General features: G+C 35.8%; 1 protein-coding gene across 1 annotated transcript in view; it reads left to right on the top strand.

Annotated features, from left to right (window-relative positions):
- Positions 1–1,252: 1,252 nt before the first annotated feature.
- The window catches only part of LOC306848361 (inactive ubiquitin carboxyl-terminal hydrolase 53-like), a 48,634-nt gene continuing 34,948 nt past the window's right edge, over positions 1,253–14,938 (top strand). Inside the window, exons 1-3 of the mRNA XM_079382864.1 lie at positions 1,253–1,600; positions 12,687–12,920; positions 13,077–13,242. Coding sequence (XP_079238990.1) covers positions 13,099–13,242 — 144 coding nt within the window. The 5' untranslated portion in view covers positions 1,253–1,600; positions 12,687–12,920; positions 13,077–13,098. The remainder of the gene's footprint in view (positions 1,601–12,686; positions 12,921–13,076; positions 13,243–14,938) is intronic.

The raw sequence follows: 14,938 nt of genomic DNA, 5'->3' as shown, positions 1-14,938 counted from the left end.
TGTAATGTATAATAAAACTATGTTATATATACAAAATATTACATTATTTTATAATTATACGGTGGCCGAGAGAGCTCAATGCGCTGGAACTTCAGAAAACACATGCAAATAGAAAAAGCACCAGCAAATTAAGAAAACAACTTCATCAATTTGACAGCAGGTGCTGCAAATGCTCACAATTTTATTTGCAGTGCATTTCTTTATTTGTTTGTGTTGTGAGCATTTGCAGCGTGTGTATTGTCAAATTGATGAAATTGGTTTCTTAATTTGCAGGAGTTTTTTCTATTTGTAGCATGTTGAGCTCTCTTGGCCAACGTATAATTACCATAGAATATATTAGTCTCAAGTAAAGAGTTCAGATGCAAAAGTCACCTGAAATTCTAAAAAATGTCATTTTTATCAGGCTCCTATAGAAATGAACCTATACATTGCCATTAGAGTAATATTACTGAGCCTAAACATAGGAGCCTGATAAAAATAAATTATTTTTGAATAAACGTTTAGATGGCACTTAAGAGGCTTTTGCATCTGAACTCTTCATTTGTGACCCTGGAGCACAAAACCAGTCTTAAGCAGCACAGGTATATTTGTAGCAATAGCCAACAATACATTGCATGGGTCAAAATGATCGATTTTTCTTTTATGCCAAAAATCATTAGGATTAAGTAACAATCATGTTCCATGAAGATATTTTGTCAACAACTTTAAAGATTTTTTGCACCTTCAGATTCCAGATATAGTTGTATGCCAAATATTGTCATATCCTAACAAACCATACATAAATGGAAAGCTTATGTATTATGCATACATCCCAAAAAAGAAGAAGAAGAAAAAAAAGACCCTTAATGACTGGTTTTGTGGTGCAGGGTCACATATAGGCTAATGATGTAGTTTACATCACCTTCATAAATTGAATAAAGACAGTAAAAAGCAAAAACACAATGATGCACATTCGTTAGTCATCATTTTGTCGATGCAGAGTTTTAAAAAATCGTTGAATTTTGCGTAGAAAAGTTAACTTGTTCCGACCAAAGTGTCTTGAACGCCCCTAATTTGTGATGTCTACTATTTCATCTGAAGACGCGGAGATATGCCCTAAAATTACAGTCAAGAATCCCAGTGAGGTTTGAAACACAGCCACCGAAACGAGTCGCTGCTCCGCGTCAACACAGCAGAGGAAAGTGTGAGAAAGCTGGAGAAACTCCTCCCTCCGACGTGCTGCACTGGGACAGAGAGACTGCAGTAATGAGAGGAGAGGAGGAGTTTCACCTCAGCACCGAAACCAGCTGGAAATTCAGGTGTCTCAGTCAAGTCATGTCAGCAATGCACTCCGGACTACCGCGGGGACCGCTCACTTCACAGGACAGGATTTTAACTAACTAAAGAAAGCGTGAGAGCAACACTGAGTCATAAGAGAGCGAAAGAGCCTATGGTGTTGTGTTTGTAGTGCACATCTTTACCGGTGTGTTTTGGAGAGGCGTCTGTCGCTTCCGCTTTTCCGTCCAGCAGTTTGACTCCAAAATTCAGACTTATTTGTGATACTCTGTTTCACTGGACACTGACAGGAACAAGGGAATACCATTCGTTTATTGTTCACGTGGTGAGTAGATGTGTCTCTTGTCATGTCTGTACATTTTGTTTTGGCCAAACTTTTCTTCGCCATGTTTCATTCGTCAGTGCGCGTGCGGCGGAAACACACCTGAAGCAGGTGAACGCGCCTCGACAAGCACTACAACTTACTGTTTACGTGTAGAGCCTTCATGCGGAAAAGCCCAAAATGGTGTGTTTTGTATTTTAAGTCTAATGTTGTGACGCAGGAGTATCTGAATGGTAGCCAATATTTATATTTTCAATAGTTAAGTTCAGTTATGCACCACTTGATTTCATTAGCCTGCTGTTGGGTCTGAATCCGCTTTGATGCATAATTAATATATAAAATATTAGATCAAATACTAAAATTTATTAAACATCATTTGCTGTATTCTCATGATATTTAACATATGTGCACCAGTGAGAAACTTGTCTTACTGATACAGTATTTGTGCTTCATGCCCAAGTAGTTCATATGAAAACACTGTCAAACATTAAAACTAGAAATAGTGATGAATATAAATATATATTTGAGAATATACACCTACACTGGCTTAAACGGCAAAAATGTTCTTAATCAGTTTGTTTATATTGTTTACACTAAAAATATCTAAACATCCTTAAAACAACAATTTTACACTTGTATAGAGAATTTATCTCGGGTTTGTTTTTTTACCCGCTTACAAATTGTTCTTTTTAAGAATAGAGTTTCTTGCTAAAAATAAAGACAAAAAAACTTATTTTAAAAAGATTCCTAGGGTATTTACTGCAAAGAAATGAATTCTCAAAGGATAAATGAAAGATTACAGATTAGTTCAACATCATGTCTTTGTATTGAATACATTTTTAATATTATTGCTGTCTTTGGGGAGTAAAATAGCTTAATGAAAAAGGATAAATTATCACGTTTTAAGGAATTGTTGTAGTTTTGCTGGGGTTTTTTTTGTTGTTGTTTTTTCCCCTTTGGAGCGTATAGATTTTTTTAATATTTAGAGAAGTTGTAGTAGAGGTATTGCATCTGGGGATGCAAATGTTATTCGTTTCTTTGCAAAAAAACATTACAGCTGATTAAATTGGCTCCACACACCTGCCAAAGCACTCTTCTCATTAAAGTTTGCTGCCCGTGCATTTCATTTGAACACCATGCGATTGCAGAAGTTTGGCACTTATGCACGAGGCTAGTTATGTCAGCTTTTCTTTGGCTCATTTAGCTAGACGAGAACATTAACGCACACGTTTGCTTTCCCTCTGATCCCTCAGGATATTTATATGCCATTAATATTCAGCCTGTACTTTAAAAATCTTTATTTACATTAGTGTGGTGACTATTTTTAGTGACCAAGAAATCTGGGATTTGTGTATTATGAGATTGGGCAACATTCATTTAGTTTTCAGCATGCTTGTATTTGATCTGCTGTTGCCTACGTTTCTCCCCACACCAGTGAAATCGAGACGGCATGCGGCAGAACCGGCTGCGTCTTCCACTGTGGCCCTTCTTATCTGGGATTAGTTCAGTTTCCTAACCGCCCGCAGAGCTGTAGAAAACACTGACTTCAGATCAGTTAACAGCTGTACCCTGCCAAGGTGTTTCCTGGTGGAAATTAATGGAATTAATTGTTCAGGGAGGAGTTTTCGTGCAGTTATGCAGATCAAGTTTGTGGAAATGAGGATGACTAGGTTTGAATATGTCCTGTAACTACCGCAATGCGCTCATAGTTTTTGCATAGGCGTGTGCATGTGTCTGCGGGCGTGTTTTAGAAAGTTAGGACTGTTTGTCTGAGCTTAATGATGTCACATTTATGAATCATACATGAAACGAACGTAACACTTGAGGCTGTGTTTGGATTGTCTTTTTTGACACGTACAAGTCTTACCTTAAAGGAATTGTTCACTCAAAAATTTAAATTTGCTGAAAATATAATCACCTTCAGGTCATCCAAGATGTAGATTTTAGATGTTGTTGCTTTTGCAGTGAATGGGTGCCGTCAGAATGAGAGTCCAAACAGCTGATAAAAACACCACAATAATCCACACCACTCCAGTTCATCAGTTAATGTCTTATGAAGCCAAAAACTGCAAGTTTGTAAGAAACAAATCCATCATTAAGGTGTTTTTAACTTGAAAAAATTGTTGCTTTCAGCTAAAATACAAGACTGTAATCCATTGAGACAGTCCATCTGCTGTTGTCCTGTCACATCAAAATTCACCCACATATTTGTTTAGATCTGTTTTGGCTTGTAAACAGTGCTTTACTTGTGCATATTTCTCTCCTGATTCAGATGACTTTTTTAGTAGAGAAAGCAGTATTATGGATAGAGGACTCATATTTTAGCCAGAATCAACAAAACACCTTAATGATGGATTTGTTTCTTACAAACACGCAGCTTTTCACTTCACAAGAATATATTGTAATTGATGGACTGGAGTGGTGTGGATTATTGTGGTGTTTTTATCAGCTGTTTGGACTCCCATTCTGACGGCACCCATTCACTGCAGAGGATCCATTGGTGAGTAAGCCATTGTTTCATTATTATGAGAGTTTCTCTTCTCTTCATACTTAGTTTTTATGCTTGTCACGATGCTACTCCTAAAGTAACTGACAGGTGCTTATGGGTAAATCGTCCCAAAGCGGTAGAAGTTTTTGCTGATCTCACCAAATCAAAATAGTCCTCTTCTCAGCACAGCAGCCAGCTGCTTCATTTGTTGTTTACAAGGAATCCTCCTCCGAGTATCTGCAAGTGTCTGACTAAGCAGCGCACTAATAATGCATGAAGCCACTGACGCTGAAATAAATGTTTTAAACCCTGTCGGAGGAAACCATTTTTCAGTTAGAAAATGAAAGGAAAGCGAGATGGTGGCCGCATTGTGAATTTGACATTTATTGGCAAGCCGTAAAGGAAGTGAGGAAACGTTTAGGAAGTCAAGTACATTTCAGAGAGGATATTGTACTTCAGTCACTGATAAAAGTTGATGTCTCTAAATCTGTTTTTGTTTGTTCAGGAGTTGTTTTGTCACCTAAGTATTAATGTATTATATGTTTAATGGCTGTGACCTGCCCGGTGTCTCTGGACTCGAAGTGTTGACCGCGTGCTGGAACGCAACGCATGACCAACAGGAAGCCCACACAGGAAACGGCCGCAGCATTGTTGCTTGAAGCCAAAACAGCCTTCTCCTTTCCTTCGGGAATTCTGCCGCTCCCTCAGTGTTGTTTCAGGGCTTCAGGAGCGTGTCGGGTTTTGCCTCGGCAGTGCGGCCCACCAGGGCAAAACTGTCTTTTTTGTGTAGTAATTGTTGTGGGTTTGCTGTCAGAAAAGGATGTTATTCTTCACAGTGATGGCTTGTTTTTTTAGCACTTGATGCTGTGGCATGTGGCCATCTGTATTCCTCATTTGGTCATTTTCAAAATGACATGTGCACAGTCTTTCCCAAATACGTCTGACATCTGGTTGCTAAACAAGACTCCTGTCTTTTTTTTAGGCCTGGATTATCATTTATAGATGTAAAAATCATTCTTTGTTTCATTGCATAACTATGCATCTGTCATTTTCTGCAAATTATTTTCAGACTTGGATATTTTCATCATGCATTGCAACATTATGATGCATTTGAGCATTGCTGTTTTTGGCGTCTGTTGACCAGATTGCTGTTGTTGTAAATTTGCATAATCTGTCAGTGTCCTGTGACTCAGACATTTTGTCATGGTTGAAACGCAAGAATGTAGCATCTGTTTCGCAACTTCTATTTGTCTTACATATCCTCTTTTCTGAAGGAAAGGAGATCATCCGTAAATGGCGTTGTATTGTGTTGCCTCAAATAAGTACGGTATGTAACCAGAATGTGATGCAATTTGGCCACTTTTTTTTTTTTCGAGGCAAATCATCATGAGTTATGTTACGTGGAAAATTTAAGTAGGAGTTGAAGAATGAGTCAAAAAATAAAAAAGCAGAAGAGCTCATTAAACTTTTGAACTTTGTAGACGGCAATGTGGCAGAAATGCATTTTCTTATTTGAAATTAGCTTTAATATTTTATCAGTGTAAATTCTCTGTTATACATTACGAATCGAAGTGATCTTTTGAGTGATTTATGTTGGCACTTCAGGCACTTCATTACTCTGTGAATCTCCTCTCCGTCGATCTGCGGAGGGATCTTTATATTAGCATAGAAGAGATATTAAACCATTTGTGATTAGACAGTTCATCGTAGCTTTGAATTTTGAACATTACAGCACTCTGAGCTCCATATTCAGAGAAATGATCATCTTAGAGCAGCAGTAGGTAATTAATAGGCAGATAATAAAAAAACTAATATGTATGGAGAAGGAGCCATTTATTATTTTTATTTCAAGTCTTGAATATTCAATTACCAGTAAATCAGTTTAATGCGAGTAAGATCATGTGTGGGATATGATATACGAAGAAAACTCTCGATCAATCCATTTGGTCTTGAAAATAAAATTTGCAACACTTAAAGAGAGAACTTCTTTAGAACTTCTGTAGAACATGAAATAAGTTTTTTTTGTTTCTCTATACAGTAGAAGTCAAACCAAACTAAAACTAGAATAAATCTATTCATTCAGGTTTGGAACGACGTGAGGGTGAGTAAATGACAGAATTACATTTTTGGGTGAATTGTCCTTTTAAATCCGTTGCGTGCTTTGTTTTCAGGATTCATTCAGGTTTCAGTGAGTCATTGTAAATTAGGAAGCTGGTCAAAGGCGTAATGAGAGCACAGGAAATGATGTCGTGCAGTTCGTTTCAGCTCTTTGTAGAAAGGGTGGGGGATATCCTCACTTACATTAGGAAGAGTCACATGGCATGACTGAAACCAGACTGTCATCATTACATTGTAGCTATGAAGTTCTGGTGCCTAGATATGGCTAGATATGCCGCCTTGTGCTCCACCCTTGTGAAAAAAAGTACACTTAATTATATTTTTAAAATTAGTACTTATAGAAATAATATGCTCTAAAAATATACTTAATTGCCAAATGAATGCAATGTTTTCAGATGCTTAAATGCATGTTAATGACAATGTATTATAGTTTAAATTTATATTAAATGCAGTTAGCTCCATATGTAATGATGAAGTTGCAATTTAATACATTTAAAATGTACTGTAAGCTCAAATAACACTAGAGTTTAAATGATAAAAAAAGTACTTTGTGTTCTTTAGTATAGTCAACACAACAAAATAAGTGCATTTACATGACTACAATGTACTAAAAACAGAAACGTTTTTCCCTTTGTGTTTTCAAAAATGTTCACGTACAGATGAGAATGCTGTTCATACGGATCAGCGAAAACAACTAAAAACGCTGTGTTATGCATGAAGTGCAATGTCAATTTGTAAGTTAAACATTTCCTGCCTGCGAACATGCCTATAGACTGAACACAATACACACATTTTTCACAAATTCGCTTTTTTTACTTTGAGACGAAAATATTTTATAATTTTCAAAAACTTGCATTTTCAGGCCCCCAAAACCTCATTGTCATGTAAAGGAAGTTTTTCTTTCTTCATTGAAAACAGTGTCGTGTAAACACCCCCTTAGGATATTTCTTTACAGCACAAAACCATTATAATTTTTTAAAAGTACTTTATAGTGAAACTGTCAATTTGACTCTACTTTTTAGTGCAACATAGTCATGAAATTATATTTTAAGTACACATTTAAGTGCACTTTATTTCATTACTATATTCTCTTCAAGTACAGTTTTTAAAAAATACTTTTATCATTCGAAGTGCACTATGTGCATATTCAAAACAGTTAAGTGCACTTATTTTTCACAAAGACATTTGTTCCATCTGCTGTATCAAAAATGATAGGTCTGATCATTTTGCACAACTCTCCTTAAGCCATACATTTGGATGTTTTGCTCATGTCTGTTGCACAAACGGAGCAGAATGAGGTACGTATCAAAGTGTAATTCTTTGGGTTCAAATAGTGAGGCTTGGCTTAGCATCTACCACTGATCAAGATCTGATCTTGCACAGATTTAGCTCAGTCTTTATAATGCAGTGGCCATGTACAGCAGGCAGTGTGGAGTTCTAATGGCAGGTACTGTATTTTTGACAGTCGCCTCCTTTTTTTTCTGCGCTACCTCACCCTTGCTCTTGCTGGCCAAGTTTGTGTCATGCTGGGATGAATGACCATGAGCTCAGGAGAAAAATCGTCCCCCATAATGTCAGCGTTTTCCGCTCTCCAGCTACATCATCACCTGATGTGGGAGCTATGATTCGCTCCGTGACACGCTGCTTTCTGTTACTGCGAGTGATGATAAGACCGCAGATGACTGTGGAGGTAAATGTGGGGCTGATGTTTCCATCTTCTCTAGAACTGAGAACTGAAATCTGAGACGTCCAAACAGAAGTAGTTGCGACAGTGTGGATGTGAGTCATCAAATGCACTTTTTGTTGAGAGTTAAAAACAGACCTCTAACAAAGAAATGGCTTTTTTCAATAATACTTCCTCTAAATAATGCTGCTTCCTACAAAGTAGCCTAAATAGCCGTTAACTCTTAGGGCTAAAACAAAATTCAGTTTTTCTGTTGTGTGTAATGCGTGCATAATTCAAAGAAGAAAGTCTGGGTGATGGAAGTAGGGAGGGTTTTGGTTCCCACGCTCTAGAAAAAAAGTCATATATGTTAATATGAAGGAATTTTCCGTATTGATTTTTCACAGGAGTTTTGCCTATATTTTGAATTACACATTGTAGTGTATTGTGTTTTAGGGTGAAAAGAAATGTTGTAATTTCTTTAAAAAAAAAGTAAAAAAAAAAATTATTGGTGTAGTTTTATTACAATTCATAATCTAATTCATGATTTATTAACTTTTACTTTTTAACTGGTATTTACTTTTTCCTCCCCTTCTAAACTTTATCATGGATGCATCTCGTGATAAAATACCATATTTTACTTTATAATCAAAAGAGAATTTTATATTTGTCAGTTTTCATTATTTTATTATCTTTCACTTTTCAGTATTTGATATATTGTCTTGCGGCATCACATTTTCCTACCAAATTACCATTACTATAATGTGAAAAGCATCTTTCTTACTGAAATACATTATTAAAAATCTTCTTGTCTGACTTTAATTCAAATCTACATTTGTATTAAATTTACAGTCTTAAATTTACAATAAAAACTATAGGCTACCAAAAAAAAAACACTTAAGCTTCCCTAATATTTCCATGTGTTAATGTAAATATTAGGGAAGTTTGCAATTGTGAATTTTTGTCTAGTTTTTCTTTCATTTCTTTCCTTTCTTTTTTTATTATCTCAATCTATTCATTTCAAAGACATCACAAGCAAATTAAAATCCTCCTAATCCTTTAAAAAAAAGCATCCTTATCCAGTAGCCAATATGAAAATGCATTTGTCTTTTTAATGCAGCACTGTCATGTGATTTTTATTTATTTTTATTTTTTTTGACATTATATGCTTATTTATGATGAAAATAATGCCACAATGCAAAAAAAAAAAAAGCAGTCATAAAGTAGTCTTCATTGTGAAATATGACCAAGACAGGTTGAGAAGTTTGAGATTGAATCAGCTGCTTTTTGTTTATAGTTCATAAGTGTCTTCAAATCAGAACAACAGACTGATTAAGACTTTTCAGAGAAAAAAGAAACAACTGAACATAATGTTCTACCACCAAACTTGTTGTGGTTGGCCCAAACTGGAACATGTGTGAGATGTGTTTGCGGAGGTGTGTCTCCGGGGCCGAACACGGAGCCTAATCCTGAAGACAAGAGCTCTTTAGCAACACTGTGGCTTAAGTGATCGCACTGGAATGCTGTTGCTATGGCAGACTGTGAGCACATTACAAATGAGAAAGGCACCCTGTAGCCTCAAAGTAGCCGTTTTTGCCTGGTTTACATGCTGATTTTTTGTTAAATATAACCAGAAATACTGTTAATAGATCAGTGGTCAAGCTATGCTCTATTGGTCACCTCAAAACTACTTCTAAATTGTTTGAATACCAGTCTATATGAAATGCTGTTTAACAGGTTTCCATTGCTGTCAATGCACTTGTTCAGTCAGTACAAAAATAAACCTACATCATTCTGACATCATGCTTTCTCAAGTTTGAACACTTTTTCAATTGATGATGCTTTTCTAATGTTAGGAAACCTCCCGTTTGCATGTCTGCTATTCTAAGTGAGTGACACAAGCTGGAGACGAATACATAGCTTTTATTCACTCTTAACCCTTTGGTGCTTTTTGGTGTTCTTTGGTAGTTTTTGACCAAAAACTAAAAAGGTTTTAAAAGGTGTTTTTTACACTACTATTGAGCAGTTTTAACCAAAGTATGTTATAGACTGTTCATTAAGACCCTAAAGAATCATATCAACTTGTGCAAAAAGGGCACCCGATAACCCCTTTAAGATTTATTTTTTTGGCATTGTTGCCTTGTTATTAGGACAGGACAGATCAGGACTGACAAGAAGCGAAATGGGAGCGGAATCAGGAAAGGTCCTTGAGTCGGGATTCGAACTCGGGACCCCCATAGTGCAACGGCGAATGAAAAATAAAAGCTCATTTTTTGAGAACTTCAAATTTGGAACACAACTTTTTTTAAATGTATGGCTTCGATTTTCTCAGTTGTAGAGTAAAACATGTTTTGTTATTTCATATAAAATTTTTAATATTTTTGTGCATTTGTGATGATAATTTATGATTATGATTAAACTTTTTCCAAACTTCACTTTAACTTTTTTTTTTTTCCAGCAATAATCTGCCTGTTAAAGTGTCTCGTTAAAAAAGAGACTAAACTGAAGTCTGTGGTAATTATGGTCAATGGTAATAAATGGACCATAACTAGTGTATAAATATAATTTAGTACCATACAATCCACCAAAAAAAAAAAAAAAAATTGAACTAAATCATAGTACATTCATTTTGATCAAAAGTAATTTTCTGCCATTTTTGACCACCAAGCAAGACTCACCGGAGGGTAAAAATAAAGTTTTTTATTGGTATCTTTGATTCCATGAAGAACCTTGACATCCAATGAACCTTTCAATTGCACAAAAGGTTGTTTATATTGGAAAAAGGTTCTTTAGATTATTAAAATGTTTTAGGGAAAAAAAGGGTTCTTTTAAGAGCTGTTTTCTGAAAGTTTCTTTGGAGAACCAGAAATGGCCAAAATGTTCTGTGGAAAACACTTTCTGGAACCTTTATTTTTAAACTATAACCGGATAATAAGAAACTGAAATTAGTAAAAAGTAACAAACAATCTCCCACATATTTTTGGCTCTATTTTCACCAAATCATACAGTTCCACCCTTGATCTTCTCCAGACCTCCACACCACAATCTCCAAGCCAAGAACCAAACTGTGTGGGAAACTTAATGTCCTGTTCTGTGTTTAATATTGGAATCAGAGGAATGCATTATTTCAGCATGATCTCATAGAAAACCTTGCAAAAAAAAACAGGGTTAATTGACAAGGTGAGCACTGCTTGAGTGATACAGGCGTACTAGAAACGATAAACTGGTAAAGAGTTGTGAGATTTAAGTAATGCAACTGTAACTATTAGGCTATATGATTAAGAATGGGCTGTGCATTCAGTCGCTAAGCAGAAAAAAAGTTGTCATCAACCAAAAATGTGAAATGATTGAGATTTAATAAATTTTTTTGTGAGTAGTTCTAAGTAAAACTCTGTGTCAGTTAGGGTGGATAGCATGCTTTCAGATCCATGGGTGTGTTTCAAAATGCTCCCTATTTCAGTAATAAGTACACTGCCCAAGGGAGTCAGCCATTTCTAGTGCTGGCGCATTGTCAAAATCCTGGGCACTGAAAAATATGCTACCTTTCCAGAATCCTCATGGATTTTGCGCTGTTTGTTAAGATGAATGGGATTGCTAACAGGTAGCTTTATCCAGGTGTTATAGACCTCATTGGCTGCAATGAAGATGAGGAGGAGGATGACGTTTATATAACAGTGTAGTTTTTGAAAGACCATTAATAATCGGTAATATTCAGCAATATTATTGATTTGATTGCACTGACGCTATCGGAGGAGAGCAAAACTTGAACTGAATTGAGCTGCTACTGTCTTATGTACAGTTCATATGAAACGAACTTCAGTTACTGAACTAAATTGAATTAACATTAAACTAAATTAAGCTAAACAATGACAATGTTGTCTTCTGTGGAGCTTTTCTTATAGCTAAATACCATTGGTTTTATAATTGATGAACTCTGCAACATTGACAGACAGTTATTGAGCTGAATTGAATTACAATTGACACTGGAATTGAATTGAATCAACTAAATTGAACTGAATTATGGCATTCGTATTGTCTTCTATGAAGCTGCTTTTTGTCTGAATCCAATTCGTTTCATAATTGATGAACTTTGCAGCATTGACAGTTATTGAGCTGCATTGAATTAACTAAATTGAGCTGAACAAGGAAACTTTTGTATTCTGTGGAGCTACCTTGCAGCGAAAATTTAAATAGTTTCAGAATTGGTTATTTTTGCTATATTTCCATTGATATTTTCCTGTTTATTACTGTAAAGCTGCTTTGAAATATGTACTATATACAGTGATTAAATATATATATTTGAAAATGATTTGACTTAACAGCTATGCTTTAGTGCAGCGTTATCACGTCGAGATTGACTCATCCTAACATTTAAGGTATCAAGGCCATTGCTAGTGGCTGAATTTTTGTTATAGTACACATCATACGGATTTTGAAGTGTAAGCAACGAAGTAGCTGCATTTGCATATTTTCAGTCTGTGCATTTGCCAAGATATTGTCATGATGTCAGTCTGTTCCTGTTGGATAACATCAGCTTGCTTGTTTGCTTGCATAGAAACAGGTTGATTCAAAGTCGTAAAAAAGTTAAACAATAACATTATTCAGGGCAGCATTACCAGTTGGTTGAGCTGATCTACTGACTTTTGCACAGTTTTGAGTGTTTAGCCACTCCTCTCGTCTGTGATTTGTAAGGAAGTGTTCATAATGACATGGAGTTCTGTGTTGTTGTCAGTGTCTCAATTTGCAGAAATGTTCAAATTCAGGCGGGCATGTTAAAATGCTATTCAAGAATTCATGCATTGCTTTGCTTCTCTCCACAGAGTGAATCCTACTCATCCTAAGGCTGATGTCCTCCAAGAGCAGCGTCTGAAACATGGACGACCCTTTAAAGGTTGACTGATTCCAGCTGACACCTTCAGAACTATGCTGCGAGTCACTCGAGGCCTGATGGCCACAGTAGCCACCAACAACCCGCCGAATTCCCCAACCCAATTCAGGGAATGATCAAACCGTCCTGTCTAGGACATACGCATCAAGAGACCTCTTACATACAGGTCAGCAGCAGAAATAAAGGCTTTTACTCAATCATTGCTAGAAAGCAGACATTCAAATCTTCAAGTTAATCTGTCATCACAACCCTTTTTAATCTTTGATTGGTAAAATTACTTGAAATGAACTTAAAACCTCAACAAATACCTGTTCATCTGCAGGACGGCAGATACACCAAATCCAATGGCATGGGCCAAGTTCTTCAGGAGACCAGGAGGCAATCTTGCCAGGTCTTACCAGCCGGGATCGATGATGTCCTTGGCCCCTACCAAGGGACTACTAAATGAGCCGGGACAGAACAGCTGCTTCCTCAACAGTGCAGTGCAGGTGCGTGTTTAACCCAAAGCTAAGAAAACCGTTACATGAGCAGGTTTGTTTTACATGCCTATATTTTTTAACAGTTTATACTGAATAAATAGAAATGTGAGTCCAAATTATTTAATAAATGAAATGCATAAAATGAATTGTGTGAAAAAAAAAAAAAAAATCCTATTTAAATTAATTCAATTTTGATTTATTTAATGTTTTTGGCAAAATGTATCAAATTGTGTATATACATATACAAACACGCAGAACCATTCAAAAACCTTTCCACAATTACAACTTTGGTGTCGGTACAACTTTTTAATGTTTTTGAAAGATGTTTCTTATGCTCACAAAGGGTTCATTTATTTTATTAAAATACAGTAAAAACATTAATATTGTGAATTATTATTATTATTATTATTATTATTATTACAATTTAATATAAATATTTATATTTTTTAATATTAAATATATTAATGTAAATATTTTTTATATTAATATATTTTAAAATGTAATTTATTCCTGTAATGCAAAGCTGAATTTTCAGCATCGTTACTCCAGTCTTCAGTGTCACATGATCCTTCAGAAATCATAATAATATGCTGATTTGCTGCTTAAGAAATATTTAATATTGCTATCAATGTTGAAAACAGCTGTGCTGTTTCATAATTTTTCAGAATTATTTGATGAATAAAAAGTTAAAAAGAACTGCGTTTATTTGAAATTGATATCTTGTATAACATTATAAAATCTGTCTTTGTTGTAAATTATAATCAATTTAATGCATCCTTGCTCAATAGTTTAAAAAAATTTATAATCTGTCTTTTATTTCTAGTAGCCTAACTTTTTCACTTAGTAATATGTTAATGTTTTTACAAGTGGTACTTTGAGCTACTTGAATATGCTAATAATTTTACCATAATTTATTAATTTAAGGCCAGATATAAACAATGACTTTTAAAATGGCTTTATTATCCTTTAAAGGCTAAAGTCTTCAACTTTGAATGAACTAAATGTGGTTACCATCACGCCTAAATATAAAAGACAGATTGTACTTACAACAATAACATAAAAATATCCCACCACCCCCCTAAACATACTTAACTTTATGACTCACATTTGAAGTCTGACCTTCACAGCAAACTGTCATCTCCTCCTCAGTGCCCACTGAGAGTATTTACAGCATCCCAACTCCACCCGTCAACCCTCAAATTGTTGACATGCTCCCAGGCCGCTAGTTACTGGAAGTCAGTTTTCCCTCTTGGATGGGATTATGGACGTTATGATTGAATGTATCTCTGCCTGTCTCTCTGTTATCTTGTTCTTGTACTCCTCACCACGGAGTGAGGTCATGCTCAGAGTAAGTTGTCTGGGGGCTAAGGGAAAGACACTGAGTGAAGAGTAACCTTACACTGGCCGTCCAAACTCCAAACACACACAGATGAACAGCTCTCGCCCCCCATCCTGCCACAGCCTAATCTCCCTTGAGCTCTTCCACCAAGCAAGGACAATGAGTCATATTTCTCAAAAAAATGATGGCCAATAAGAAAAGGCTAAGATAAAATGCATGGCCTTTGGATGTTGACTTTAAGATTGGCACTTTGAAGTCGTCATGCAAAACCAGAATAAAGTTGTAGGAGTTTAAAAAGATACATTAGAGGAGAAGCACACTATCGCCAAATTTACATGGCAGAAGTGGCACAGAGCTGCTTCTGAA

This window comes from Barbus barbus (genome assembly GCF_936440315.1).
Source record: "Barbus barbus genome assembly, chromosome: 1".
Classification (NCBI taxonomy): Eukaryota; Metazoa; Chordata; class Actinopteri; order Cypriniformes; family Cyprinidae; genus Barbus; species Barbus barbus.
The sequence above is the reverse complement of the archived record's forward strand: the minus strand, read 5'-3'. Positions and strand labels throughout refer to the sequence as shown.